Source organism: Tenrec ecaudatus, chromosome 18, assembly GCF_050624435.1.
Source record: "Tenrec ecaudatus isolate mTenEca1 chromosome 18, mTenEca1.hap1, whole genome shotgun sequence".
Taxonomy (NCBI): Eukaryota; Metazoa; Chordata; class Mammalia; order Afrosoricida; family Tenrecidae; genus Tenrec; species Tenrec ecaudatus.
Window position 1 is genome coordinate 932187 of NC_134547.1, and position 27020 is coordinate 959206.

The 27020-nt window shown below is 43.9% G+C and overlaps 1 protein-coding gene across 3 annotated transcripts; it reads left to right on the forward strand.

Moving 5' to 3' along the window:
• The first annotated feature begins 6579 nt into the window (after positions 1-6579).
• On the forward strand, positions 6580-15206 carry LOC142431500 (zinc finger protein 132-like). 3 transcript variants are annotated; one of them, XM_075536490.1, is made up of 5 exons: positions 6580-6775; positions 10511-10558; positions 10652-10818; positions 11878-12004; positions 13653-15206. In XM_075536490.1, exons 3-5 carry the CDS (start codon positions 10750-10752, stop codon positions 15002-15004), a joined length of 1548 nt encoding a protein of 515 aa, XP_075392605.1. In that variant the 5' UTR covers positions 6580-6775; positions 10511-10558; positions 10652-10749; the 3' UTR covers positions 15005-15206. The 3 variants fall into 3 exon arrangements, with proteins under 3 accessions (XP_075392605.1, XP_075392604.1, XP_075392606.1); XM_075536489.1 differs by lacking the exon at positions 10511-10558; XM_075536491.1 differs by lacking the exons at positions 10511-10558; positions 10652-10818.
• The last annotated feature ends 11814 nt before the right edge of the window (positions 15207-27020 follow it).

Sequence of the window (27020 nt, forward strand, 5' to 3'; positions counted from 1 at the left end):
ACTAATTTCCAATCAAATGGGCACATGATTAAGATGTAATGATGTTGTCTTGTCTATATAAGATAGGCAAGATAGACAATCCCAAGGAGAAAACACGGGACCTACGGTTCTGGGGGATGGAGGAGATGGGAAGGTGGGTTTACTTCAACATACCCAGGGATAAAGGAACAACAAGAGATCTAAAATCGATGGTGAGGAAGGTGTAGAATGCCTGGTGGGGGGTGATCAAGTGCAATGTAGCTGAGATGAATTATTGAGAGCCGAATGAAGGTTGAACATAATAGTGGGATAGGAAGAAAGTAAAAGGAAATAGAGGAAAGAACTAGGAGGCAAAAGACATTTATAGAGGTATAAATACAGGCATGAAGTATCAAGGTAGACGGACATCAGGCCTCTACTCAAGTCCTCCCTCAACACAAGATCACTTTGTTCTAATAACCTGGCATTCTGTGGAGCTGACCTTCCTGACAGATCACTGAAGACAAAATGGGTGCATAAGCAAATATAGTGAAGAAAGCTGATTGTTCCTGGCTATTAAAAAGTTAAACAAGCACCCATCTATCAGGGAAGCATAAAAGCCCACATGGAAGAAGCACACAGCCTGTGTGATCATAAGGTGTTCACGGGATCAGGTATCAGGCATCAGAAGACCCAAAACAACAATCATATTGATGCGAAAGAGGGGGTTCTGAATGGAGACCCAAATCCCATCTGTAGACAATTGGACATCCTCTCACAGAAGGGTCACAAGGAATAGACGAATCAGCCAAGGTGCATTATAGCACCTATGAAACACACAACATTCCTCTAGTTCTTTAATGCTTCCTCTCCCCACCCACCCCACCCCACTGTCAAGACTCCAGCTTAGGAACCTGGCTAGACCAGAGCATGTACACTGGTACAGATAAGAGCTCTCCACGTGGAATCCAGTACAGATAAACCCCTCAGGAACAATAATGGAAGTAGTGATACCATAAAGATAGGGGAAGATGGAGGGGGAAGGGGAGAAAGGGGGAACTGATCACAATGATTGACTTATAACCCCACCCCCACCCCCAAGGGGGACAAACAACAGAAACATGGGTGAAGGGAGAGAGCTGATGGTGTAAGATATGAAAATAATAATAATTTAAAATTTATCAAGTGTGCATGAGGGTAGGAGAGTGGAGGAGGGAGGGGAAAAAGAGGAGCTGATACCAAGGGCTCAAATAGAAAGAAAATGTTTTGAAAATGTTGATGGAAACATATGCATAAATGTGCTTGATACAACTGATGTATGGATTGTTATAAGAACTGTAAGAGGCCCTAATAGGTTTGTTTGTTTATTTATTTATTTTAATGTGAGATTTACCATGGAGACTGTGGTGCTAAATTCATCTATTCTACCTTCTAGCCAGCTGGTCCAGGCTGAGGAAAAACAACAGCTTGCATCACTTTATAAGAATATCAAGATACCATCAGGAGATGAAGAAGAGGGGGGTGAGGATGAGGGCCAGGGCGAGTCTGCTCACCTGCTACCGGAGAAGGAGAAGGAGAAGGAGAAGAAACTAGATAAGTTCATTCATTCAGGTAGAGAATCCACCACTTTTACTTGTCAGTTCCAAAGGCACATGAAAGCTAGGCTAGACATGGTGGTTTGCTTTTCAAAGACAGATTATGAGAGAATGGAGGCCGGGGTAAAAAAGGTTCCGAGTTATGGCCACTCCTACAGATGACACTGTTTTCATCCAGGTAACTGGAAGGACAAACAGCTATGGGGTTGCTTGGCTCCTTCTGGAGGGCAGTTTCAAGAATCCAAAACATATTTCAGGAAGGACACTTTTGCTGAGACACATTTCCCTTAAACATACTTGTTCACATGGTGTTTCTTTTTAAGGGTCCCCTGAGTGGCACAAACCGTTTGCATTCCACCACTAACCTCAAGGTTGATAGTTTGAAGCTCCCAGTGGCTCTGCACAAGAAAAGCTGGTGACCCGCTACTATAAAGTTACAGCCAAGCAACCCTGTGGGACGGCCCCTCTGTAACACTCGAGCCAGAATAGATTTGACAGCAGCCAGTGAGTTTCTTGGTGGTTTCTGCATTGAGACCCCCAAACTCAATGCCCTCTGGTGAATTCCAGCTCCTAGAAACCCTATGTTGTTGTTGCTTTGAGTTGGTTTCGACGGATAAGGACCCTGTGTCCAACAGGGTGAAATACTGCCTGGTTCTGTGCTGTCCTCACAACTGTTGTTAGCGTTGAGGCCGTTGTAGCCATTGTGTTAATCCATCTTGTCGAGGGTGCTGACCCCTACTTTACCAAGCAGGATGTCTTTTTACAGGGACTGGCCTCTCCTGGTCACATGTCCAAAGTGCTGGAGATGGAATCTTGCCAGTCTTGCTTCTAAGGAGCATGTTGGCTGTACTTCTTCCAAGACAGGCCTGCTTATTCTCTGGGCAGCCTGTGGTACCCTGCATATTTTTCCCCAGCACCATAATATGATAAAGGAAATTAGTATGGAAGCAGATTTCCAAGCTTTTTTCCCCATGGAGCAGCTGGTAGATTCGAAGCACTGAACTTTTGATGAGCAGTCAGTCTCACAGTTTAACAATTGCTCCAGGGCTCGCTGCCTTTAGAACACAGACAGGCATACTTCCCCCTGCACCTATTGACTGAGTTTGCTGTGGGGACAGGATTTAAGCCCAGGCATCTGAGATAACACCTCCTCCAGGTGGAAGGCTCTGTATCTGAGAGATACCCTTTCTGGATGTCTTCTGTATTTTCTTGTGAGATGATAATGTTTAGGCGAATATAAACCTGATCTGGTAGGAGCGCCGAGACATTTTTAAATAGCTGTTTAGAAAATTCTAGAACAAAACCAAAGAGGAAGGAAAGTGTTGTAGTAAGTTTCCTCTGCATGGATTCCCTCTCTGACAACTCACAAAGCATCGATAGAAAGAGGAGGAGGAGGAGACCAAGCACAGAAGGAATGAGTTTTATATCCCGAGACAAGGCCCCTCGTTGTTCCACATAGATGTCTTCTCATTTCATTGGGCTCTCACTTTTCTATATGTTTGGACTTCGTTCCATTTTCCTTATGAGGAAACAGGACATAAAATTAATCTGACATCACATTAAGACTTTTATAATGTGTGAAAACAAAGTGGGAAGATAATTTTAACATTCAGATTTCACCTCGACAAGAAAATAAACACTATTCTTGCCTATCATTCGTTGAATGGTTGAATGCAGCCTATTATTAATCATTACCTATTAAGCTCCATGGCTTGCACTTTTTACTTTCTCGTATTTCCCCTTGTCCTATTTCCATCTTTCCTAATTTATTACTCACTCAATATCATTATGTTTCACATTTCAGTTATGAGATCAAAACAAAAAAAATTTACTGAAAAGAAGGATGAAAAGTAAAGGGAAAATACAGAATGCACGTGCCATTGTGAAAGCAGAGGTGCAAGCTGGACAGTACAAAGACATCAACGGTGGGGCTGAGATGACAGAATTCAAACAAGACTCACCCTCTGAGAACCCAGTAGAAGATTCTCAGAAGTGTAGAGCACAAATAAATTTGTTATATAGCAATTCTTGCTTCTTACTTCTCATAGTTCATTAATAACTATAACTTAATTAGAAAATAGAGACATCTAATGGTATGATGAAAGAGATGCCGATCCAAAATATAATTTAAGGAGGATGTATATTAAGTCTTCAAGGGACAAAGGCACAAGCACATCATCTGGATGAGGGAGGGCATTAGCACCAGGTCAGGATGGTGTCCAAGGATTCGCAGTCAGGAAGCTAGTTAAGGCATGGCACAAAGGAAACAAAGTCACAAATTCATGATTGGTGGCAAATCAAGGCATCACAGGTACAGATGGGACTACAGAAGCAGGAAAGACGATTATTGGGACATGTACACTGTTAGAAGGGCTTCCAAGATTGGTGCAGGGCCTTCTGATGAAGGCAATCAGGGGAAGACTGATAGGGCCTGACTCATGACTATGAGACTCCCCTGTGCTGTCCTCAGTACAATGACTTCCATCAAGGACATAGCAAAACAAGTCCTAAGAGAGAAACTGCCCCTTCCTGGGTTAGCCGGAAAGGTGTGGAGGTAATCTTTTCAAGACACTCTGCCTGAGGGGCAAGATTATTTATGTCCTTAATAAGGATAAATCATTCAGTCGTTTACATCTTAGGGGAATCTGGCACGTGGAGTTTGGGTTGCCATTGCCACCCGTAGCCTTTTACAAGCAGAGGTGCCAGATTTAAGCTCCAGTATACGTCCAGAGGCCCCCTTTGCACATGCTTTCTGTATGTCAACACAGTAGCCACTGCCCCCTCTCTACCTGATACCTCTGGATAAATTGCTCTCCCGTAGAGACGTGACAATTCCTAAGAGGAACCGAGTCTGTCTCAGAATATAAATTCAGAAACAGTGAAAGGGATACAATTACTGACCAGACAGTGTATTAGACCTTAAATCCTGAACTTTCTTTTTGCAGGCTGTGGATGGAAGTGAAAGTTCCAGGTGGATTAAGCTTCCCTTGAATTATTTCAGATCATTGCCCAGGGATGTAAGCAGTCTTGCCCTTAGGCAGAGTACATTGGCAAGTGGATTACTTTTTCTTCCCTCCAGCCAGCACAGGGAGGGGCAGTCTCTCTTCGGGAACTTGCCTGGGTATGTCCTTGATGGAGGTCATGGTACCAGGGGTTGCATGGTCAGGAGTCATGCCCTATGAATCAAGCTCTGACTGCCAAGCAAGACCTTGGACCAATCTTAAAAGCTCTGGTGTCCTAATCCTAATAATGTGTCCTAATCATGGTTCTGTTCCCCCTTCTGTAGCCCCACCTGTCACTGTGAGGTGTTGCTCTGCCTTCAAACATGATTTTGTGACAGTTTCCTTTGTCCTCCCATGTCCTTTACCCTTGGATGTCATTTTGGGCTCTTACTAATGTCACCCTTATCTGGATGATGTCTCTGGATACAACAATGACCCAATCTCAAATAAGGAGAACATTTCCTAAATCTTAAACACAGATGTATATATATATATACCCACAGACAACACAAGACACATCATCTGGATGAGGGGAGATATTAGCATGGGGTTAAAATGGTGTCAGACTTCCCCATTGGGAAGCTATAAAATAGGGTACAGGAGGGTAAAAAACACTGTCACAAAAGTATGATTGATAGACCAATACATCTAAATTACATGTGGGCGTACAGAATTAGGAATGGGACCATGATTGGGATATGCATGTTGTTAGATAGAAGTGCTTATAAAATTGGTCCAGGTCTTCCCACTCAGACAATCAGGACAGAAGTGATAGGGCATGACTCATGATTACCAGGTGAGACCTCTGGTGCTGTCCGAAGTACAGTGGCCTCCATCAAGGGCACAGCCTAGGAGAGAAACTTTCCCCTCTCTGGAGAGAGGCTGGAGAGGGAGGGGTTAATCTACTTCCCAAGGCACTCTGCCTGAGGGCATGGTTAGCTGCATCGTTGGTTAAAGACCAGAAAAAATTCAAGGGAGGCTTAAACATTAAGGATTTTCAACTATAAATGCCTCCCATAGCATTTTGCAAACTGGGGCGCTCAAGAAGTTTAAACTCTAATGCCAGTGTCTTTTTAATAGCCTAAAACAAGCCTAAAAATATGTGATTGGGCTAAACTGAGGCAGGCCTGGGCCCCGCTGCCCACTTGAAATGAGGAGACCACAAAACAATGCCTGGAATGCCTGACTCCTTGAGAACCAGTCAGCCTGGTTCCAGAGCTGAGAAACTGCATCCTGGGCCATAAACCATCCCCTGCAGGACGGACCTCCCTCTCCCGCTTCCCTTTACAACCCTGGACTACTTGCAAGCCATGGGGTTTCGCCCGAGAGCTCCCCTCTAATAAAGCATTTCTGTTTCTGCTCTCCCTTTGTCTTGTCAGCTATCTTTGTCCGTCTCCCCGTGCCTCGGTTTACCTCTCACTTGTCCTGTGCCTCAGTTCATCTTTACAGTATGTTGTTTTGGGGAAACTGTAGGCAGATACTCACCTTTGCCCACCTCCACGTGGCTGTTCTGTCTTGCCCTAGCCCTTCTTGTACATGTTTTAGACTCATAAAGCAGATTGTACATGCAATTGAACTTAAACGCAAATGTTTGTTAGGTTCCTGCTACGTTTTATAATTGAATGGCTGTGTGTATTTGGATCTGTCACCTCTGGGAGCTTCTGAAATATTTTTAGCTTCTGGGAGCATGCTGTTTGATCTTCAGGAAGTCTCAACTAATGTTTCCAAACGCTTTGGTGATCACAAGCCAACAGGCTCCAGAAATGTCTAATCCGCTCCTTTAAGTAGAAGCGATGACTGTTCTGCGTTTGGAGACACAGGAAACCGTGTTCCAGGGTCATAATGATGCTCTCAGTCCTCGCAGACCTTAAGTACAAAGCGGTTCCCAAGGCCTATACAACGGTGGAAACTACATTACCCAGAAAGCTCTGCGTGAGGCGGTGCAATTCTCAGCCAATGAAAGCCCAGAAGAGAGGCACTTCCTCTCACGCACTACGTCGGGGCTGGATATCCGGCGTCTTCCCGGTCGCGGTCATTTTGGATGGACCTCCGCTGTGCTTACGGGTTACGGTGTGAAGGATGCGGAGTGAGCAGGCGTGAGAGCCGTTGTCCTCACCGATTGCCAGAGACGTCGGGGAGGCCGGACTGCGACACTGCCCAGGGTGGGCGCGCAGCCCACAGGCTCCGATGGCGGCGGCCGCGCGGAAGGGCCTGCTTCAGGTAAGTGCCGCGGCCCCAGGCCTTGCCCCCGCTGACCCACCTCTGCGTCCCAAGTCCCCCAGTTCGGGGCCCGCTGGCGCCACTGCCGCCCAGCCCCCGGTGCCTGCTCTGGGAGGCGAGCTGTCGGCGGGGTTCCCGTTCCGCTTGTAGTCTGCCGTGTGAGTGGGACCGAGCCACCGGCCGAGGGACCCGATCTTGTAAACATGGCCGGGAGCACTTGAGAAACCAGCAGGCCTCCTAAGCAGGAGCCCTTGTGGTATAGTGATTAGGACTTGGCTTTCTACTCCCAGGGGCGATTCTCCCCAGCCCTGTAGGGGCGTCATGAGTCAGAATCGACTTGATGGCAGTGAGGGAGGGAGAGACCCCCTAAGGGAGCGTAGATGGCATGAGGGTGGCTGTGCATTGGGCTACTAGCCACAAGGTCAGCCAGGGAGAAGGATGAGGCTTTCTGCACCCCGAAAGATTGACAGCCTTGGAAGCCCCCAGGGGCTGCTCTATAAGAATTCTCTGAATCAATGGCAGTGAGTGAGAGCCCACCCTGTGACTCCAGGGGCCAGAGAATGGTAGGAATCGGCCTGGAATACCAAGTTGAGGAGTTGTACTTTCATTCTGACAACCTTGTTTGGCCAGAAGAGGAATTTGATGTGTTTTTTTTTTTTCACACGAGAAAAGCTTGATGTTAGTTCAGGGATCGTTTGCTGGCCCTTAGGAGCGTTTTCCAGTCCAGTCTGTTGGGGCACCACGCCCTGGCCCCAAAGTCCACTTTCAGCATTCCCTGGGGACCTTGCCACTCCATTCCCTTGCTGTTCCGCTGCACTCCCCCAGTGATTTGCTTCGGTGTGGTGGGATCAGGTCAGGTGCAATTCCCACACTGTGTCTCCGGTGCTGTCCCCTGTGTGTTGTGTTTTTTTGAAAACTTGTCAACCCACATGGAAGAAGCAAACCAACTCGTGTGATCATGAGGTGTCCAAGGGATGAGGTATCAGGTATCAAAGAACAAAAAAAATCATCATTGTGAATGAGGGAAAGTGCGAATTGGGGGCCCAAAGCCCATCTGTAGGCAACTGGACATGCCCTTAGGGAAGGTTGGCAGCGGGGGTGGGGGTTGGGAGAGGGGAAGACCAGCCAGTCAGGGTAGCAACGATGAAATGTACAACTTTCCTCTAGTTCCTAAATGCTTCCCCACCTCGATCATGGTCCCAATTCTAACTTACAAATCTGGCTAGACCAGAGGATGTACACTAGTAGAGATAGGAACTGGAAACAGGGAATCCAGGACAGATGATCCCTTCAGGACCTGTGGTGAGAGTGGCGATACTGGGAGGGTGGGGTAGAAAGGGAGAACTGATTACAAGGACCTACATATAACCTCCTCCCTGGGGGATGAACAACAGAAAAATGGGTGAAGGGAGACATTGGGCAAAAGGGTTCATGAGGGAAGGGGTGTGGGGAGGAAGGGGGAAAAATGAGGAGCTGATGCCAGGGGCTTAGATGGAGAGCAAATGTTTTGAGAACGATGAGGGTAACGAAAGTACAAATGTGCTTTACACAATTGATGTATGTGTGGATTGTGATAAGAGTTGTATGAGCCCTCAATAAAATGATTTTATATATATAAAAGAATAATGTATTGGAGATGAAAAAAAAAAAACTTCTCAGAGCTGCCCAAAGACCAGATCGTAGGCTAAGGTGATAGAGTGGGCACACCAATCACACCCACTGCTTTTAAAGTACACCACATCTTGAGAGTCATCTTCCTCATTCAGAAAGGAGCACTGTGCGCAGCAGACTGTACTGAGTGGCTAACCACACAAAGTCCGCAGTTTAATCTAATAGCCATTCTACAGGAGAAAAAGATAAAGCTCTCTGCTCCATTAAGGATATTTATAGGCTTTGTATTAAGGTAGCAGATGGACATTGGGCCTCCCTCAATGCAAGACTTTGTTCTATTAAACTGGCATTCCATAATGCTCACCTTTCTGACCCTGTAGCTGAAGTTGTACAAACTCCCAATAAAATGATTTAAACAAAAAGGATGTAAAGTCTCAGAAACCTAAAGGGGCAGTTAAGCTCTATGTTATAGGGGTCACTATAGAAGATTGACTTGGTGGTGGTGATTTTGTCTGGTTTTCTCCTGCAGAGCCACTGGTGGATTCAAACTGCTGGTCTTTTGTCAGAAGCCCTGTCTTTTAAAGTGTAAAACATAGGGAAACTCAATCCTTGCACAAGGTGACACAGATAGTAAGAGTGAGAGAGGCAGGGATTAGCCTGGCACCCCAAGGTCACCTGGCTCCCAGGCAGGGGTGGATCAACATACAGAGAAAGCTAAGTCACTGAAGCCTGGGTTTTGTTCCTCATGTGGTCTCTAGTTCCTCAGATTCCCATGCATGGCTGCAGAAATCCCTCTTGGATCCTACACTGGTGAGTGAGTGGTATGTGCCCCACTTCATTACTGTCCACTCACTGTTCTGAACCCCATCCCTAGGGTGTCTGGGGTTGTGATGATCTGGGACAATGTAAGGCGACCTGGTGCAGCGAGTTACGCTATTCTTATCTAGGCCAGAAGACACTGAACTTGGGTACAAAGTATAGGGCATGTTGTTGGCAACCAGTGGGACCAATGTGGAAGTTTATCTAGGGCCCAGGTAGCACTGTATGGGAATGCTTGGAGTTGAGACCAAGAAGCTGCATATTTATTTCTTGTTCTTGTAGGAAGAAAGAATAGGAGTCAGCTTTGGCTAGCTCTCTGCATTGAGCCTCTGTTATGGAGGTGATAGGAGTAATGGGAGTTTTGGAGCATTGGAGGGTGGTTATCTGATCAAGGTGTTGTCAATTTCTCAGTGACTACACCCTGGAGACCAGCGTGTGGGTATGATTTGGGTAACAGACTAGGGAGGAGGCTCCTGTAGAAGTCTAGGTGCTGCTGACAGTGCTAGTGGGAGAAGACATTTGTGGATTCTGTATGTACTTTATCAAATCTATATAAGCCTACTTAGATTTTCTGATTTTGAAGGTAGGAGTAAGATAGGAATGAGAGATGACTTTAAAAATTTTCTTTACTGTAAATAAGTTTATTTAATTGTGGTAAATATGTAGCTAGCATGAGGAAGTATGATTGAAGTAAAAATTATTTTTTAATCAATAACTCCATATGTAAATACCGCTTTATTTTTATTGTGGTAAATATATGAGGGAACTTTAAAAGGTTCATGGAAAGATGAAATTGGAAAATTAATGTGACTTGTCCACAAACTTTTTGAAGTCCCACCTCATAAGTTACATAACATTAGCCATTTCTGTAATCTTCATAGTTCTTTGACATGATTTATGCCATCACCATTAACCATTTGGGGTTTTTTCCATCACCCTTAAAAGATGCTTAGTGTTCTCTAAGCATTGTTTTTCTTTTCCCGTCCTGCTACCTTGATACTCTTGAAACCTCTAATAAGTTTGATCGTTAACCACTTGCCTACTGTGGCTGTATCCTATTAGTGGGGTACTATCATAACTCTTGAGATTTGGGGTTGCTTGATACTCTTGAAACCTCTAATAAGTTTGATCATTAACCACTTGCCTACTGTGGCTGTATCCTATTAGTGGGGTACTATCATAACTCTTGAGATTTGAGGTTGTAGCAGTTCAACTGACTGCCAAGGATTTGGTTCGGATGCATAATTTTGGGAAACTAACACTGAGGGAAATATGATGAGCACTATATTTCCTACCTTAAAACAGATGGATTCTGGAAAGCTGCTATTCCACAGTAGGAATGTCTCCACTTCGGTAAGTTAGAGGCAAAGTCCAAGTACATTATGCTTCTTCAAATCTCAGTCCCACAGATTCTTAAAATGGGCACATGGTTCTATCTCCCTACAGAAGCAGACATTATCCTTTTGTTCTCTTCCCATCACGACACTCAACCTCCCTTGTGTTGCATGTAACTACTGAATATGATTGTCTAAGGCTACCTATAAATGTCCCAAGATAGGAAAAGTTTGCTCTCACTTCTCCCAGTTCCACGTGGTCCATCAAGAGGAGCTGAGGTGAGCATGCGACCATACGATGTGTCTGACTCCTTTATTTTACACTCTCTCCTATCTTTTTATCCTCTATGACTTTAATCTTTATTATCGCTATACATTTGCACCTTCTGGCCCTTCAGTTGTTGGAGGCTAATTTCCTCTGACACATAATGACCCTATAGATCAGAATAGAACTGTACCTGTGGGTTTCTGAGGCTGTAGCGTTTTACAGGAGTAGAAAACTTGATCTTTTTTCCAGAGTGGCTGGTGTTTTTGAACTGCTAACCTTGTAAGCAGTCCACCATGTAAGCCACTATACTACCAGAGCTCCCCTGGTAACAGCATACTCACTGCCATTGAGTTGATTCCAACTCATAGGGACCCTACAGGCCAACGTAGAGCTGTTCTTGTGGGTTTCTGAGACTAAGCAGCACAGCGGAACTGCCATCAAGTGATAATAGGGAAGATAGTATTAAGAATAATTCTCATTGGGGATATGAGAGAATTGTTTTGACCATGATAAAAATCTGAGATATATTCTTCGATAAATAGTTTTGGGAAAATTGGTTTGTCACATGCAAAAATACGCACCCCCTAAAGCAAATTCAAAATAGATCAAGGTGACATGTGGTGAGGGCAGAGATTACTGTTTGTGGAGCACAGAAGGAAGGAGGCTATGCAAGTACAGCTGTGAGAGAGAGTGGCACAGTGTGGTGTGCCTGTGGAGACAAGCGTGAACTGATGGTTTCAGGGCCCTAACATTAAAGACTCCGAGTGAAGCTAAGCCCACGCACGGTTGTATCAGGGACACGTGTTCTTGGAAGCCCAGAGAATTGTCTGTTTTGAGGCTGTACAACTTGGCATGCCTGGCCCAAAGCTTATCTGCTCGTATGCCAGTTGGTGCTGGTGGGTGACAGCAGCAATCAGTGAGACCAAGGGGGAGAGGTGACATCCGCAGCACCAGGGTCTGGTATCTCCTCTGAGTGGGCTAGGAAGGTGAGAAGATGAACACAAAGGGGATGAACTTGAGGTTCTCAGAGCAAAGCTAATCGTGAAATAAACTTGTTCCTTTCATGGCAGGGCAGTGTGACCTTTGAGGATGTGGCCATTGACTTCTCCAAAGAGGAGTGGGGGTTCCTCGATGACGCACAGAGACTGCTGTACTGTGATGTGATGTTGGAGAACTTTGCTATCACTGCCTCCCTGGGTAAGCCTCCCACATTCACACATGTATCCTGACCTAATTTCTGCCGTTCCTCCTTTCCTCAGCAATGTCTTTGTCCTTCCACAGGCAGGCCATTGCACTCTTACCATCCCACGTTCTTGGCATGCATGGAAACCAGACTGGGCCTTGTGCACTCCCAAAGCAGCCCCCCTTCTATTGCCCAAACCCTACAGGGAAACATCTGGGGGTCAGTAATCTTACAGCTAACCTAGTGGAGCTCCCCTTTCTTGGCTTCTTCCCGGCAGCATGAATGTCTGGTTTCATGACACCTTGGCTTAAGTTCTGGCTTCTTTAGCTTAGATGTCCTTGAACGTGCCTGGAGTTGTAGGCATTATCATGGACCATAACTTACATGCACTGACCTGTTCTTACAATACCGTCCTTCACAGGTTGTTGTTTTTGTAGTGCTAATTTTCTTTCTAAGCTAGGTTACTGTGGATCTGTGTTGTCTAACTCACCTGTCATGTGCGTCTTTGGGGACTTGGCTTATGCACCAGGAACTCAGAGGTGTGCTCTTGCTCCCCGGGGTGGTCATGGCGTCTTTTCTCAGGAGGCTTGTCCCTGCTGAGTGGCAGCTGGAAAGAGTGTTTGTTTATATTGTCTTGAATGAGGTATGATAAGATGTGGTCAGATGCAGATCAAGAGACAGAAACCATGAAAGTATTAAAGAGTTTATTGTCACCTTTGCCCAGAGATAATGTGGCATGTTGCGCCACCACTCAGAATGTTGCCCCTGAGGAGTTGAGATTTTAGGAAGCGCTTACATGTGGCAAGCAGAGTAGAATAAGTTAGATTTTGCAGGTTTTCTGGGGATTGGGCATATTTCGTAATTCCACAGTCTCTGGGACATTTCACCTGTCCCTATTCCTTTGCGACCCAGCCCAGTCATTAGGGTAGGTGCATAGTGTCCAGAGTAAGTGAACCCAATAAGAAAGAGAGCATGTAATCCTCTGCTTAAGAAGAGGAACTGACCAGTCTTTAACCAGGGCCTCAAACCTGAGTTAAGAGAGCGCTTATGGAATTTTACATTGCCGGCGGCTTGTTATCAGAGCTGTGTTTAGATCAGACTTAGGGACTCGTTCTGTGCCCCCCAGCGTTTTGGTGCAAAAGCTAATGGCCACTCCTTGTTTTTGTTTTTCCTCCCCTGTTTTTGACAGTTTCTTGATTTATCATTTCAACTGTTCATCTGTTCTCCACTCATTTCTCCCCACTGCTTCCTCTGTACTGTTCCCCAACATTAGCCCATGTGATGTCTCTCGAGATGTGCTCCCTTATGTAATCCTTAAACACCAACTTCCCAGTTCCACTTGTATCTTCCTGGGAGTGAGAATAACTAACTCCTCTATACAGGGCACACTGTTACCAGTCCTAAGATCCTCCAGACGGTTGTTGGCCTAGAAGGTAATTGGAGACCCTGCATCTCCATCCTGTGCCACTCCCCATCTGATTGTCTTGCTCTCAGAGTTCCAGTACTGCAACGCAGTCCATTCTTCAGCGTGCCCCCAGCTCCCATGTTCTCATAACAGCTTTGTGGTTTCTACCCTTTGTTGTGTCTTGACATGCATTTATCATGGGCTACCGCCTCTCAGCCAAGCCAGCATGCATTTCATCAGCAATTATGTGCTTTCAGGTTCTTGGCGTGGGACAGGGGATGAGGAGGCATCTTCTAAGCAGAATATTTCTGGAAAAGAAATCTCAACGGTCAAGATTTCAGAGGCAAATTTAACCACTCAGAAGACTCACCCCTGGGAGATGGGTGTCTTATTCTTGAAAGACATTTTGCAGTTTACTGAACAGACACACCTTGGACATGATCCATGCTTTGGTGGGGCTTGTGTAAGGTGTTTCTGGATGAGTACAGCTCTTCACCAGCACCAGATGTGTCACAGTGAGGAGAAACTCTTCCAGAAGTATGTGGATGGGGCCTCATTTATGAACAGCTGCGGATTCCAAGTGCTAGAGCAACCCTTGACCTTCCAATACCAGGTCATTCCTAAGAGTGAGAAGAAACTCAGCAGCTTTGAGTATGGGGAGACTTTCCATAGTGGAAGAAATCTTTGCAAGTGGGGTAAATCCAGGAAATCTTCTGATAACAAACACACACTTGTTCACCACAAGAGCACTATGACTGGAGAGGGGTGTTATGAGGATAGCAAATATGGAGGTGTAAGCTACAAGCACAGACTTGTTCAACGCCAGGAAATTCACCTTGAAGAAAGGCCCTATGAGTGTGGCGAATGTGGAAAATCCTTTAAATACAAATGTTTACTTGTTTACCACCAGAGAGTTCATACTGGAGAAAGGCCCTATAAGTGTGAGGAATGTGGGAAATCATTTAGAGATTCCTCATCCTTCATTCAACATCGTAAAATTCACACTGGAGAAAAGCCTTATGAGTGTAGCAAATGTGGGAAATTTTTTACCCAGGGATCAAATCTTAGGAAACACCAGAAAAGTCCCACTGGAGGAAGGCCTTATGAGTGCAAGGAATGTGGGAAATTCTCTAGTTACTGTTCCTACCTGAGTAAGCACAAGATCATTCACATAGAAACAGTGCTGTACCAGTGCTGTAAATGCAGCAAATCCTTTACCCGAGGGTCCAGCCTCCTCCACCACCAAAGAAGCCACGCCACAGCCAGTGAATATGAGTGTGGCGAATGTGGCAAAGCCTTTAGATACAAGTGCTTGCTCACTTACCACCAGAGGGTTCACACTGGAGAAAGGCCTTTTCAGTGCGCAGAATGTGAGAAATCGTTTCGTAATCGCTCTGTCCTCACGCAGCATTGGAGAGTTCACACTGGAGAAAAGCCTTTTCAGTGTGCAGAGTGCAAGAAATCGTTCAGCAGTCGCTCAGTCCTCACGCAGCATCGGAGAGTTCACACTGGAGAAAAGCCTTTTCAGTGTGCAGAGTGCAAGAAGTCATTCAGCAGTCGCTCTGTCCTCACTCAGCATCGGAGAGTTCACACCGGAGAAAGGCCTTAAGTGGGCAGGGAAAGAGCTATTGTTCAAAATAACACGACTTGGGGAAGTCTTTGTGAGGCACTGATCTACAGGAATTGACTCTCCTACCGTCAAACATTTGCAGAGTGGAGATTCTCCATGGGATATAGGCCTGTGGGAAGCCTTCAGAAGTTGCAGTGCATTTTATAAAGTTCCCAGAACCCTCACCAGAATCTCGTTAAGCCACCAGGACCTCTGGCATACAGCATCCTGCCTGGATCACCAGAAAAGTACCCACTGCATTAGTCACCAACCTAAAATGCTCTCGGAGGCAAACCTTGTGCTTGCTTTTTGCTGGAGGAAACAGAAACGTGACCTCTAGGAGGCCCTCACTCCCATCCCTATGACATGGTAAGGCCAGCACCAGACCCAGTTGGGACCCAGAGAGCCTAATCTGAGTTATGGCATCTTGCCAAAGAGATTCTTTTTCAGGGACTTACATGTGTCTCAGAACAATTACAGGACTTTTTGAGCTACAGTTCTGGCTTCAGTGCCAGTATGTGTTTGTGTATGCTCTCACACATTAACTCAGAGGTTACCTTGAAGGGGGCACAGTTGCTTTAGAGAAGTACATGAGCAGGTTCAGCATGGTTGGGGCTCAGGGAGATACCCAAACATTGTATTGATAAGCAGTTGAGACTGAAGCAAATGAGTATACATACCTCTTCTCAAAGTGCCTCGACCCATTTCAGTGGCTGTGGTTGTGTGGAGTCAGTGTATAGAGAACCTCAGGACTTCCAGACCTATATCTGGTGAGGTGAAGAATTAATTTTACCCAATTGATTAGGCTTTTGTCCTTGGGTCCTGGGAGCTAACATGTAAACCACTGGGATCACCTGAGTGTTTGGAGTGTCTTTGTTATTTATGAAAGAATTCAATCTCACTGATATTCCTGCTAAGGAAATGACACATATTGGGGCAGGCTGTGCCAGGAAAAACGATATCCGCCTGGCTGCCAGGGCAGATAGAGAAGCTGCAGATTGAGCTTGATCATGCAGCCAGTGATTCAACCATTTGTGCCTACAAAATGGAACTCCAAGCAGAAATCTGGACTCTGAGCTTTCCTAATTGATAACATTGGCGTGCCAGGAGGGTGCTAGATCCTACTCATGGGGAGACAATACAGAAGTTTTGTGTTTGTAGCCTCCCAGGCCTTCACTCCATGTACCTCTTTTGTATTCATATTAATGAACCTGTAAATTAGTAATTTTCTGTCATCTGTGAGTCGTTCTCATAAATTAACAAACCTGAAGGGATAGTGAGAGCTTCCATGCTTGTGGCCTAGAACCCTTGACCCAAACCATCGTATTTTCAGTTGCCTCATAGGCATGTGAAAGTGGAACGCTGAATCAGGAAGACAGAAGAAGAATCTTTGCATTTGAGCTGTGGTAGTGAAGAATCTTCTTGAAATCCTGGACCGCCAAAAGATGAACCAGATCTGTCAGAAGAAATACAGGCAGAATGTTCTGTCGTGTACTGTGGACGTGTTGCAAGGAGAGAGCCGTGTGGAGAAGGACTTGGTCGAGGAGAGCGGCAGTGAAGAAGAGAGCCCTGCATGAGGTGGATGACACAGTGGGTACCACAGAGGACTCAAACAGAACAATTCTGAGGATGGCGGAGGACTGGCCAGGGTTTCGTTCTGAGTCTGAATCGACTCAACAGCACCTCACAACAGAGCTGCTCAACGTGTACTTGGTGTCTGAAATGAGGGTAGTTGTGTGCAACTGTGATCCTTGTCAAAGGAAACCATTTTGTGTGTTCTTGTAGGCTCTGAGTGTTCACTTAAATGATATTTCTGCACCAGCAGGAAAGCAAGGCTAGAGCTCAAGGAGATCTGTAGTCCCGGAACAAGGCTTTATGACCCGGCCACAGCCTTTTTGTTGTCTTAGGTAGCAACTCTCTTCTAGAGTACGGGGGTCAAGAAGGGAGAGACGACAACTCAGGTCATTACTGGGTTGCCAAAGCCAAGTTCCCCAAAAGTGGAAGATCTAGACTTTTTATCCTTCTAATCATTTTTAGAGCTTTATGGAAATATAATTGACATTCCATAAACCACAAGTTTTAGCTTTATAATTGGACACACCTGGAAACTGAAGAGCCCTTCATGATCATGAACATCTCCATACCCACACATTTACTGTGTTCCCCAGCCCTAACGCACTGATATATTTATAGGTAAGTTTGCTGGTATACTCATAATGACCCTCTAGGATAGAAAAGAATTGCTCCTGTGAGTTCTTTCTCCCACAGAGTTGTTGGTGGTTTTGAACTGCTGACCTTGCAGTTAGTAGCCCACTGCATAACCCACTACGCTGCCAGCCTTCTGATTGGGGTCAGTATGAGAACTGATTCAATGGCAGTGAATTTGGTGTTTGGTTTGTTGGGGTTTTTTTGCTTGGTGTAGTGGGTTACACATTTGGTTTCTAAACGTGAGGCCAGCAGTTCCAAACCACCAGATGAGGCTTTCTGCACCTTAGAGTTACAGTCCCTGAAACCTAAAAGGGGCAGTTGAACTCTTGTTTTATAGGCTCGCTGAGTCAGAATTAATTCAAGGACAAATAATAAAGATAAGTTTACATTTTCTAGAATTTTCTAAAGTTGAAATCCTAAAATGTTTTGTTCTTCAGTTTCCTTGTTACATAGTTATGATTTGTCTTGTATTAGTAATTTGTTCTTTTTATAACCAAATATTCTGTGGACATTTGGTTTATTTCCAGAGTGGAGCTCTTGCAAATAAAACTGCTTTAAATACTGTGTACATTTCTTTATGTGGAGATATGTTTTTATTTCTCACACAGTTACCTTGGATTGTGATTCTGTCACGGGGTAGGCGAATGTTTAAATTTATAAGAAATAGGTTGCTTTACTCCTGTCAGACATGGTATCTAATTCAGTACTCTTCAGAATGCATCTCCAAAATTATGGGCCTTAGCAGAACTCGAATAACTGGATCATGTGAAATAAAATTACTTTGAGACATTATCAAATAGCTCAAAAACTAAAATTTTTTAAGGCAGATTGACTATGGTCAGGATCCCAAATAGGTGTCTTTTAACTTGATTGCCCTGTAGGTACCACATCCTTTTTAATACTATTTTATTGTCACATTTGCTGACCTTTTAATCTTAATCTCTTAGGCTTTACTAAACTTTGCTGGGAGATTTTGCAGAATGTTGCTGCCTCAGCACATAAAAGTAGTTTCTGACACTTATCAGCATGGGAATTATTTCCTTGTTACAAAAGCCATGATACAATGGATTATTGGAATATTTGATATAATGTGAATGTTTCTGTTCTTCCTAGTTCACTGTCCAAACTAATAGTTTACAAGAAAGTTTGGGTGAGCCACACAGGCCATTGCCCTTGGGTGTCCTTTTAAACCTTGAGTCTTTAAAAAAAAAGTTAGGGCATGAGGGTAAGTTGATTCAAACAATGGCCCGGGTAAACTAGTGAAACCATTTTTCTCCAGCCATTGTGCTCTTTGAAGAATTCAGTCTGTTTTGAGAAACATGGGAACCATGTTTAGGGTAGCTTTTTAAGGGTAAATCAAAATTACTATCAGTCCCTGATTCCCATGAGATGGAATTCAAACATACCCTCACCCTCCCGATCTTTATACTGTGGCTGACACTAGCCATCCCTTGATGCTCTGCTTCTCTGCTGGAAAAGGCCATACAGAACTCGAACGGTACTCATAATTGGGTGCAACTTTGTGGAGCCTTGGTGACGTAATGGTTACACGCTGGGCTGAGATCTGAAAGACAAGGCTTTCTCCTCTGGTAAACAGTTACAGTCTTGGAAACGGGGTGGGGGTGTCACTGAGTCAGCATTGACTATGGCAGTGAGCCAGTTTGAGGGAAGTAACAGTTACAATTTAGGATCAGGATTTAGGCTATACTACATTGAGAATAGCGTCCATGCCACCTGTGCTGGCAGGCTTCTCTGACAGCCCTCAGCCCCTCTATACCGTTCTGCTCAGGTAAGTATCACAAAGCAGTAGCTCCACTGGCAAATATCCAGAAGTGGTCTACACCACTGGCAAGCCACTTGCCCAAAGGTGCTCCATTTTCTCATTGGGTGAGCAAATCCACTCACTGGCTCAATCAGGGCTGGGGATCCTGTACCTTTTCTTGCCAGTCTCTTGTTTCTTCTACCACCATTGCTGTACATCTTGCAATCTCATGCCTTCCCTGAAGTTACAATTCTCTGGTCCCTGGGTCTATGGGGTTCTTAGCACAAGCCCTGCACCCAAAGGACATGCTCAAATCCTGGCTAGTCTTTCTTGATTTTAAGGAGATCCCTTTCTGTTTCTATGACTGGCTCTCTTAAAGCCTAGCAGGATATTGAAGCTGACCACTTCATTAGGGTTCCACACACCTTGTTTGCCTACTTCCCTGGCTGCATGTGTCTTAATCATTTTGTTGGCAAAACCCCACCCAGTCTGTGAATCGAAGACTCTGGCTTGAAGAGCCCTATTAAGTCACTACCAAGATTATTGACACTATAACCTAACAGCATTAACTGGTCATTTCTTCATTGATGTTAGGATTTATGGTTTGGGCCAGTAGCTCTATGGTGTTAACCTTGTACAAAACACATGGAAATTTTATATACTTATAGTAAAAACCTCCCCTCAAAGTGCTCCAAGTAGGCCAGAGCAGCCTTGTCTTTTTTAGCACTTCGCCTCTTACTGTTCTTATTCTTTAACGGTATGAGCCTTGCTTTGAAAGCTTAGTTGGCTGCTTGGAATACCTGTGCACTGATACCTGCCTGCTTCCCAGCTCAGCCCTTTGAACTTGGCAGTGACCCCTACATGTCAAGGCTCTGCTGCCCAAGAATGAAATGTTTTTCTTATGTGGCTAAATGATAATAAATATTGACGCAGATGCCAATTTACTTGGAAAATTTTGCTTTTCGTGAAGACAGTTCATTTACCAGTTCAATATTTTTTCCATGTCCAATTTAGTGTTCCAGTTAATGTCAAACGTGTTATGTAATCGCCACCAGAATCCAAATACACCCTGGTGCTTTCTACACAATCACTGCCTTCCGCCTCCATTCGGCCAGGGTTCCTGCTGGTGAAATCTGGTCTCTCTTTTCCTATTCTAGACACTTCCAATGGAAGCATATAATATTGGTCTTTTTGTCAATTGATTTGATTCACTCTGCATGATGTTTCAAGCATCACCTGCTGCGGCACTTATTTTCTCCTTGTGGTTGAATAATATTTTAAAGTTTTAATTTGATTCCTTTGTCTCATATTGAAGCACTATGATAAAGTCCACTTGTGAGCAGAATTCAAAACAGGACAGAATGAGCCCAATACTACCGTACTTTGCAACTTAGCAAAAAATGAAGCTCACAGCCATTGAGTTGATTTCGATTCAGCAACCCGATAGGCCAGGGTAGGATTGCCCCTGTGGGTTTCTGAGACTGTAATGGGGAGTCGAAAGTCTCATTTTTCGCCTGCAGGGCAGCTGGTGGTTTCAAACTGCTGATTTTGTGGTAGCAGCCTGCCATGTAACCACTGCACCACCAAGGCTCCCTGGACACAAAATTCCAGGTTTTCTTTTTCCTACTTTTTTGAATAAATCAGATACAGAAATGACTGTTACTATCTAATGAGGAAGAGCAGAACTTGCCATTTTTCTCTTGGTCTTGGCACATCATCTTTTTCTTCTGAACCGTGCTGTATCTCCTTTTTCCTACTGCAGTCTAACCGTCCCTCATCAAAGATTGCGGAGGGGAAAGCCTGTTGTCCCAGAGCAGGTCATTCTTTCTGAACTGACTTATTCCGGCCTGCAATTTAAAAGTGCTGTTGAAAATAAGGACACCACTGCTAAATGATCAGGGCCGAGTTAGAATTTTAAAAACCATAGATGTTGTGAGCAGGTGTTTACCCAATATACTTAGCATAACTCATTCCTGCCGTAATGTGATCATTTAGAGGATTCTGGTTTTATTAAGGACAATTTAAGAATTCTAGTTACAGAAATTGGGGGATTTAGAACTTCAAACACCAGGCAAATTGGAGCTTGTAAGCCCGTTACATGCATCTAATATTGCCTTACACCCCTGTGGAGGAAATAACTCGTGATTTGCTTCTGGAAAGATTATAAGCAAAATGTAAGACAACAAGTATTTTGAGAGTAGGAGCATGATGACACCGCTTGTGTGAATTAGCCACTGTTGTCTCTGAGAGGCTAAGGTTCCACAAGTACCAAAGCTGTGAAAGGTGCAATCATCTCCATGAATGGTGTTCTCCAATTGTGCAACTCTGCCACCCTCTCAGTGAGGGTACTTTGCTCAGCCTAACACCACTGTAGTTGCTCTGGGCCACTTGGGTCGCTCCGTTGTGATAAAGCTTCCGTTCTCTGCAATTCCTATGAAGAGAAGTGGCATACGGCAAGCACCTGTGTGGGATGGCTGGGTGTCTGCAACCAGTGTGAAAAGGATAAAAGCATTGATCAAATGTGTGTGAATGGCCCAGGGATAGCTACTACAGGCACTCGTGTTGCTGAAGAGGCTGAGAGTCTTGGTAGACATTTGGAATAGTAACCTGATGGCCAACATGTTTTAACAATTAGTGTGCATGGGTTTAAATACATTCTTGTTAACCTGCTACTAAAAATAAAGGCTCCATTACACGTGACCTTACATATAAACATGCTGAGTACACGTTCCCTAGTAGGGAAGTTGTAAACAAGATAGGCAGATAAACCAAAACACAAGCCTACTGTCATCAAGTGGAAGCTAACATATAAGAGACTATAGGAGAGAACAGAACTGTCCCCTTTGGGTTTCCAAGATTCTAAACCTTTACTGGAACAACCAGCCTCATCACTCTCCCATGAAGTGGCTGATGGGTTTGAACCACTGTCATATGAGTAATCCATTCACCAGGGCTTCTTAATGGGCAAATAATTGGTTAAATTATGTATTCTCACTATTAGAGAAAATTGTAACAGTATAAATGATCTCTGTGGTTTGATCACATCTGCGTATGCAAGATTATATATGTGCAAGGGTATCCAGGACAGATGATGCCTTCAGGACCAGTGCTGAGAGTAGTGGTACCAGGAGGGTGGAGGAGGGTGGGATTGGAAGGGGGAACCAATTACAAGGATCTACATATAACCTCCCTGGGGGATGGACAACAGAAAAGTGGGTGAAGGGAGACGTCGGACAGTGTAAGATTAGGACAAAATAATAATTTATAAACTATCAAGGATTCATGAGGGAGCGGGAAGAGGGAAAATGAGCTGATACCAAGGGCTCAAGTAGAAAGCAAATGTTCTGAGAATGTTGATGGCAACAAATGTATAAATGTGCTTGACAATGGATGGATGTATGGATTGTGATAAGAGTTGTACGAGTCCCCAATAAAATGATTTTTTAAAAGATTATATATGTGCAAAAAAAGAAAAAAATCCTCAAGGAAGAATATAAGCATAATACTAACTCTAATTCTCATTAGATTACAGAAAATGGGATTTTATTTCCCCTTCTCCCAAAATATGTTTAGTGAGAATGAATAATACTTGCTCATATGTTGCAAAACAAACAACTGCCATCCAGTTGATACTGACTCATTACAACGCTATAGGATAGGGTAGAACAGCCTCTGTGAGTTTCTGAGACCGGAATTCTTTATGGGAGTAGAAAGCCCCGTCTTTTTCCCATGGAGCAGCTGGTGGTTTCTAACTGTAAACCTTGCAGTTAAAAAAATAAGTCCTTGGTACAATAAATTATATTTATTGATGTTTGTTTTAAAAGTTTGTACATAAGTGAAAAACATTTTATTAAAAAGCAAATACCCCATTTCACATATAATTAAAAATATTGTTTAAAACCATATTTGATCTTAAACTGTAATTTAGTTATTCTTTCTACTGGCTACATTTTCCTTGAGACCTTTTACCCAGCAAGGAGCCCTGGTGATGTAGTGGTTACGTTGGACTGCAATCCTCATGGTTGGCAGTTCAAAACCACCAGCAGCTCCTCGGGAGAAAGACTGGGATTTTTATTCCCATACACAGTTATTGTCTCAGAAACCCATAGGGGGTCGCTATGATTCAGCATTGAATGTCAGTGAGTTTGGTTTTTGGTTTGTTTATTCAGCAGAAAATGTGCTGGACACTTTTTCTTCCATGAAGAAGTAGGGAGTTTTAAAATGGAGACTTCTAAAGAAATGAAAACCATGTACTGTGGCTGTGGGCTCAGGAGACTAGAAACGAGAGAGAGAGAGAGAGAGAGAGAGAGAGAGAGAGAGAGAGAGAGAGAGAGAGAGAGAGAGAGAGAGCAATGTAGGGAGAGAAACCACCCCCTGTGTGTGAGTTTGTTGTATTGTGGTAGCTTGCAAGTGGCTGTGATGCTGGAAACTATACCACTGATACTAGCAGGGTCGCCTGGTGGACAAATTTCAGCAGAGCTGACAGAATTGGGGTGGGGTGGTGGTGGGGGTGAGGATGTGGCCATTTACTTCTAAAAACGTTGGTTACTGAGAACCTGATGAACTGCAGCAGAGTATTGTCTGATATAGTGCCAGAAGATGAGCACCCTCCTCAAAGTAGAGGTAACCTTAATGAAATAGAGGGTGTAAAGCTTTGGGGACCTTCGTTTGCTGATGTGACATGACTCAGAAAAGCAGCTATAAGCAGCCATTGATAACAGAACATAGAACGCACATCGTATGAAGTTAGGGAGGCGTTCCTGAGCTAAAATGGACTTTTAATTGCCATTTGAATAGGATGGACTATATTTGTACTATTTTGAGGATGGCTCCAGAGAGAGATGGGACTTTCTACTCTAGTAAAAAGTTACAATCTTGGAAACCCACTGAGGCAGTTCTGTCCTGCCCTGTAGGGTCCCTAGGAGTCAGCTTTGACTCAATGACAGTGAGTTTTTAGTGAGTTATGATGAGGATCAAAAAGAGTATTTCAAGATCTGTCCTGGAATAACCACCACTTGTCTGTCAGTTTGTCATAGTGTGGTGGCGTGTGTTTCTATGACACTGGAAGTTATGTCACTGGTAGTTCAAATGCCAGCAAGGTCACCCAAAGAGAACAGGTTTCAGCAGAGTTTCCAGACTAAGAACAAACAACTAAGAAGCAATCGGCTACCCACTTTGGAAGAAAAAGCCACTGAAAACCTTAATCATAGTGTACTGACCAATACTGAAGGTTTAATGGATATGAGCAGAACGTTTTCGGAGATAGTGCCAGAGGATGGGCCCTTCAGGTCTTAGGACACTCAAAGTGTCATTGAATTTAACAGGCAAATTGAATAAACAGATTTGGAAAATCATGATGCCCTGATCTATAAGCATTTGGTTTTATTTTTAATTGACTATAAATGTCGACTGTGTAATGAAAGTCTTGACCAATCACTGTTTTGATGACCATGTTCACAATGTTTCTGGAGGTGAGTATCCTTATTCACCACTTTGAAATGGAAAAACTTTTGCATCCTACATATATATATATATATGTGTGTATATATATATGTATATATATATATATACACTCTCTTGTGTTTTTCTGAAAGGTTCATACAGCAATTTGGGTTGCCATTCAACAATTACTTAAAAATTTTTTTAATCATTTTATTAAGGGCTCACACAACATATCACAATCCATAATACATCAATTGTGTAAATGAATTTGTACATTCATTGCCTTCATCATTCTCAAAACATTTGCTCTCTACCTAAGCCCCTGGCATCAGCTCCTCATTTTTGCCCCTCCCTGTCTTCAGAGATTGTCAGGAAGGTGAGTATCATAGAATGCCAGTTTAATAGAACAAAGTATTCTTGCATTGAGGGAGTACTTGAGTGGAGGCCCAATGTCCTTCTGCTACCTTAATACTAAACCTATAAATGTAGGCACATGGATATATTTCCCCATCCTCATATATAAATATATTTACTTATGTACATGCCTGTATTTAGACCCCTATAAATACCCTTTGCCTCCTAGCTCTTTCCTCTATTTCCTTTTACTTTCCTCTTGTCCCACTATTATGCTCAGTCTTCATTTGGATTTCAGTAATTCCTCTTGGTTACATTACCCTTGATCACACCCGACTAGGCCTCCTACACCCTCCTCACCACCGATTTGGATCACTTGTTGTTCCCTTGTCCCTGGGTTTGTTAACACCACTACCTTTCCCCCCACCTCCCCCTCTCCCATGTCCCCCCGGAACTGTTGGTCCTGTTATTTTCTCCTCCAGATTGTTCATCCAGCCTATCTTATTTAGACAGACCTGTGGAGATAATAACATGCACAAAGACAAGACCAAGCACAACTGAGCAATAATATAAAACAAAACAACAACAAACCAATGACAAAACACAACAAGAAAGAAAAGCTTGTAGTTAGTTCAACGACTGTTTGTTGGCCTTTCAGAGTTTTTTCCAGTCCAGTCTTTGGGGCACCAAGCCCTGGCTCTAAAGTCCACCTTCAGCATTTCCTGGGGACCTCACTGCTCTGTTCCATTGCTGTTCTGTTACACCCCCTTAATGTTTTGCCTCGATGTGGCAGGATCAGATGGGGTGCAATTCCCACACTGTGTCTCCAGTGTTGTCCCCTGTTGGGCTATAGGTCAGTGAATGATGTCATGTCTCATAGTGGGGACGGCCATGCGGTCCTCTCTGTGGACCGGTAGCTCTGAGACCATTCAACAATTTCTTTTTTTTTTCATTCAACAATTTCTGTACAAATCGCTCAGCGGCACTGGTTACACTCTTCACAAGGTGCTGTTCTTAGTCTCATGCCGCTTGTTTCAGTTCCATTCATCTAGTCCCCCTGCCCCCTTACAGTCTCATCTTTGTTTTAAAGTAATTTTTCCATTTGATGGTAGAGGAATTATGCTTTAAATGTAGTCATCAATGTGTTTATATTACATTTCTGGTATGAGCAACTTTATTCTTTAGTAAGATCAATAATCCTTTTGAAAAAGTGAAACCATGAAATAAACACAATAGTCAACTGTGCTCGACACATCTAGCAGAAATACTTGGATTTATAGGAAGGATTTTTTAAAAATTGAGACTAAATATTCCAATCATAAGCTTCATTTCATGTATAAGGTACATACCACAGAAATCAATGGAAAATTTCTATTGATATAAAGAACCAACTTTCAGATAATATTTATCAACAGGAAATTTCAATAAATATGGTGAAGAAGTGAACATTTTGTTTCACCTCCCTTCATAGGAAGAACACACATTTGTATATTTCTCTCTAGAGTCTTTTAAACCCTAATAAACTCACCTTCCTTTAGGTAGAGACAGAATATTTCCCTGGGATTTAGTGATGCTGATTACCTTCTTGACCCAGTCCGGAATGGGAGTCTTAGGCAATTCTTCAGTTCTCTTTCACTGTATCTTCTTGATATATATGGGACAGAATTTGAAGCTCTAAGACCTGATTTTAAAGCACCTCCTTAGCCATTGTCTCAAGAGAAATTCCTCCGACAATAGCAACCTTTGGATTAAAACATTGCCTCGAGACTCTGGATGTAAGCTTGTTTTCTTCCTTTGTTGAGTTGCCTGGGGGAATCTCCTTAGACCCTATTTGCCTCCTTAGTTGCTTCCAGGCTCTCAGGATCAGACCCAGCAGGACCAAGTGGATGGGACTTTGGCACAGAGCCACAAAGTCCATTGGACCCTTCTGTTTACTCAACTGGCTAGTGCAATTGCTCATCAACATCATGGTTCTCTTGTGGGCGACTGCAGAACTATCACTGAGACGATGAGCTTTGGGTACTGCTCAGGCTATGTTTCTGGCACGATTACAACTACACTGTATGTGTTCACGCTCTGTTTCATGGATGTGCTGTGCTTGGGCCTCATGGTCTGGGCCAGCGGCTCCTTGATGAGCATCCTCTACAGGTACCAGAAGCGAGTCCAATACATTCACAGCACCTAGCTCTCTCTAGACTCACCCCGAGACAAGAGCCACCCAAACCATCCTATTGCTGGTGTTCGCCTCTC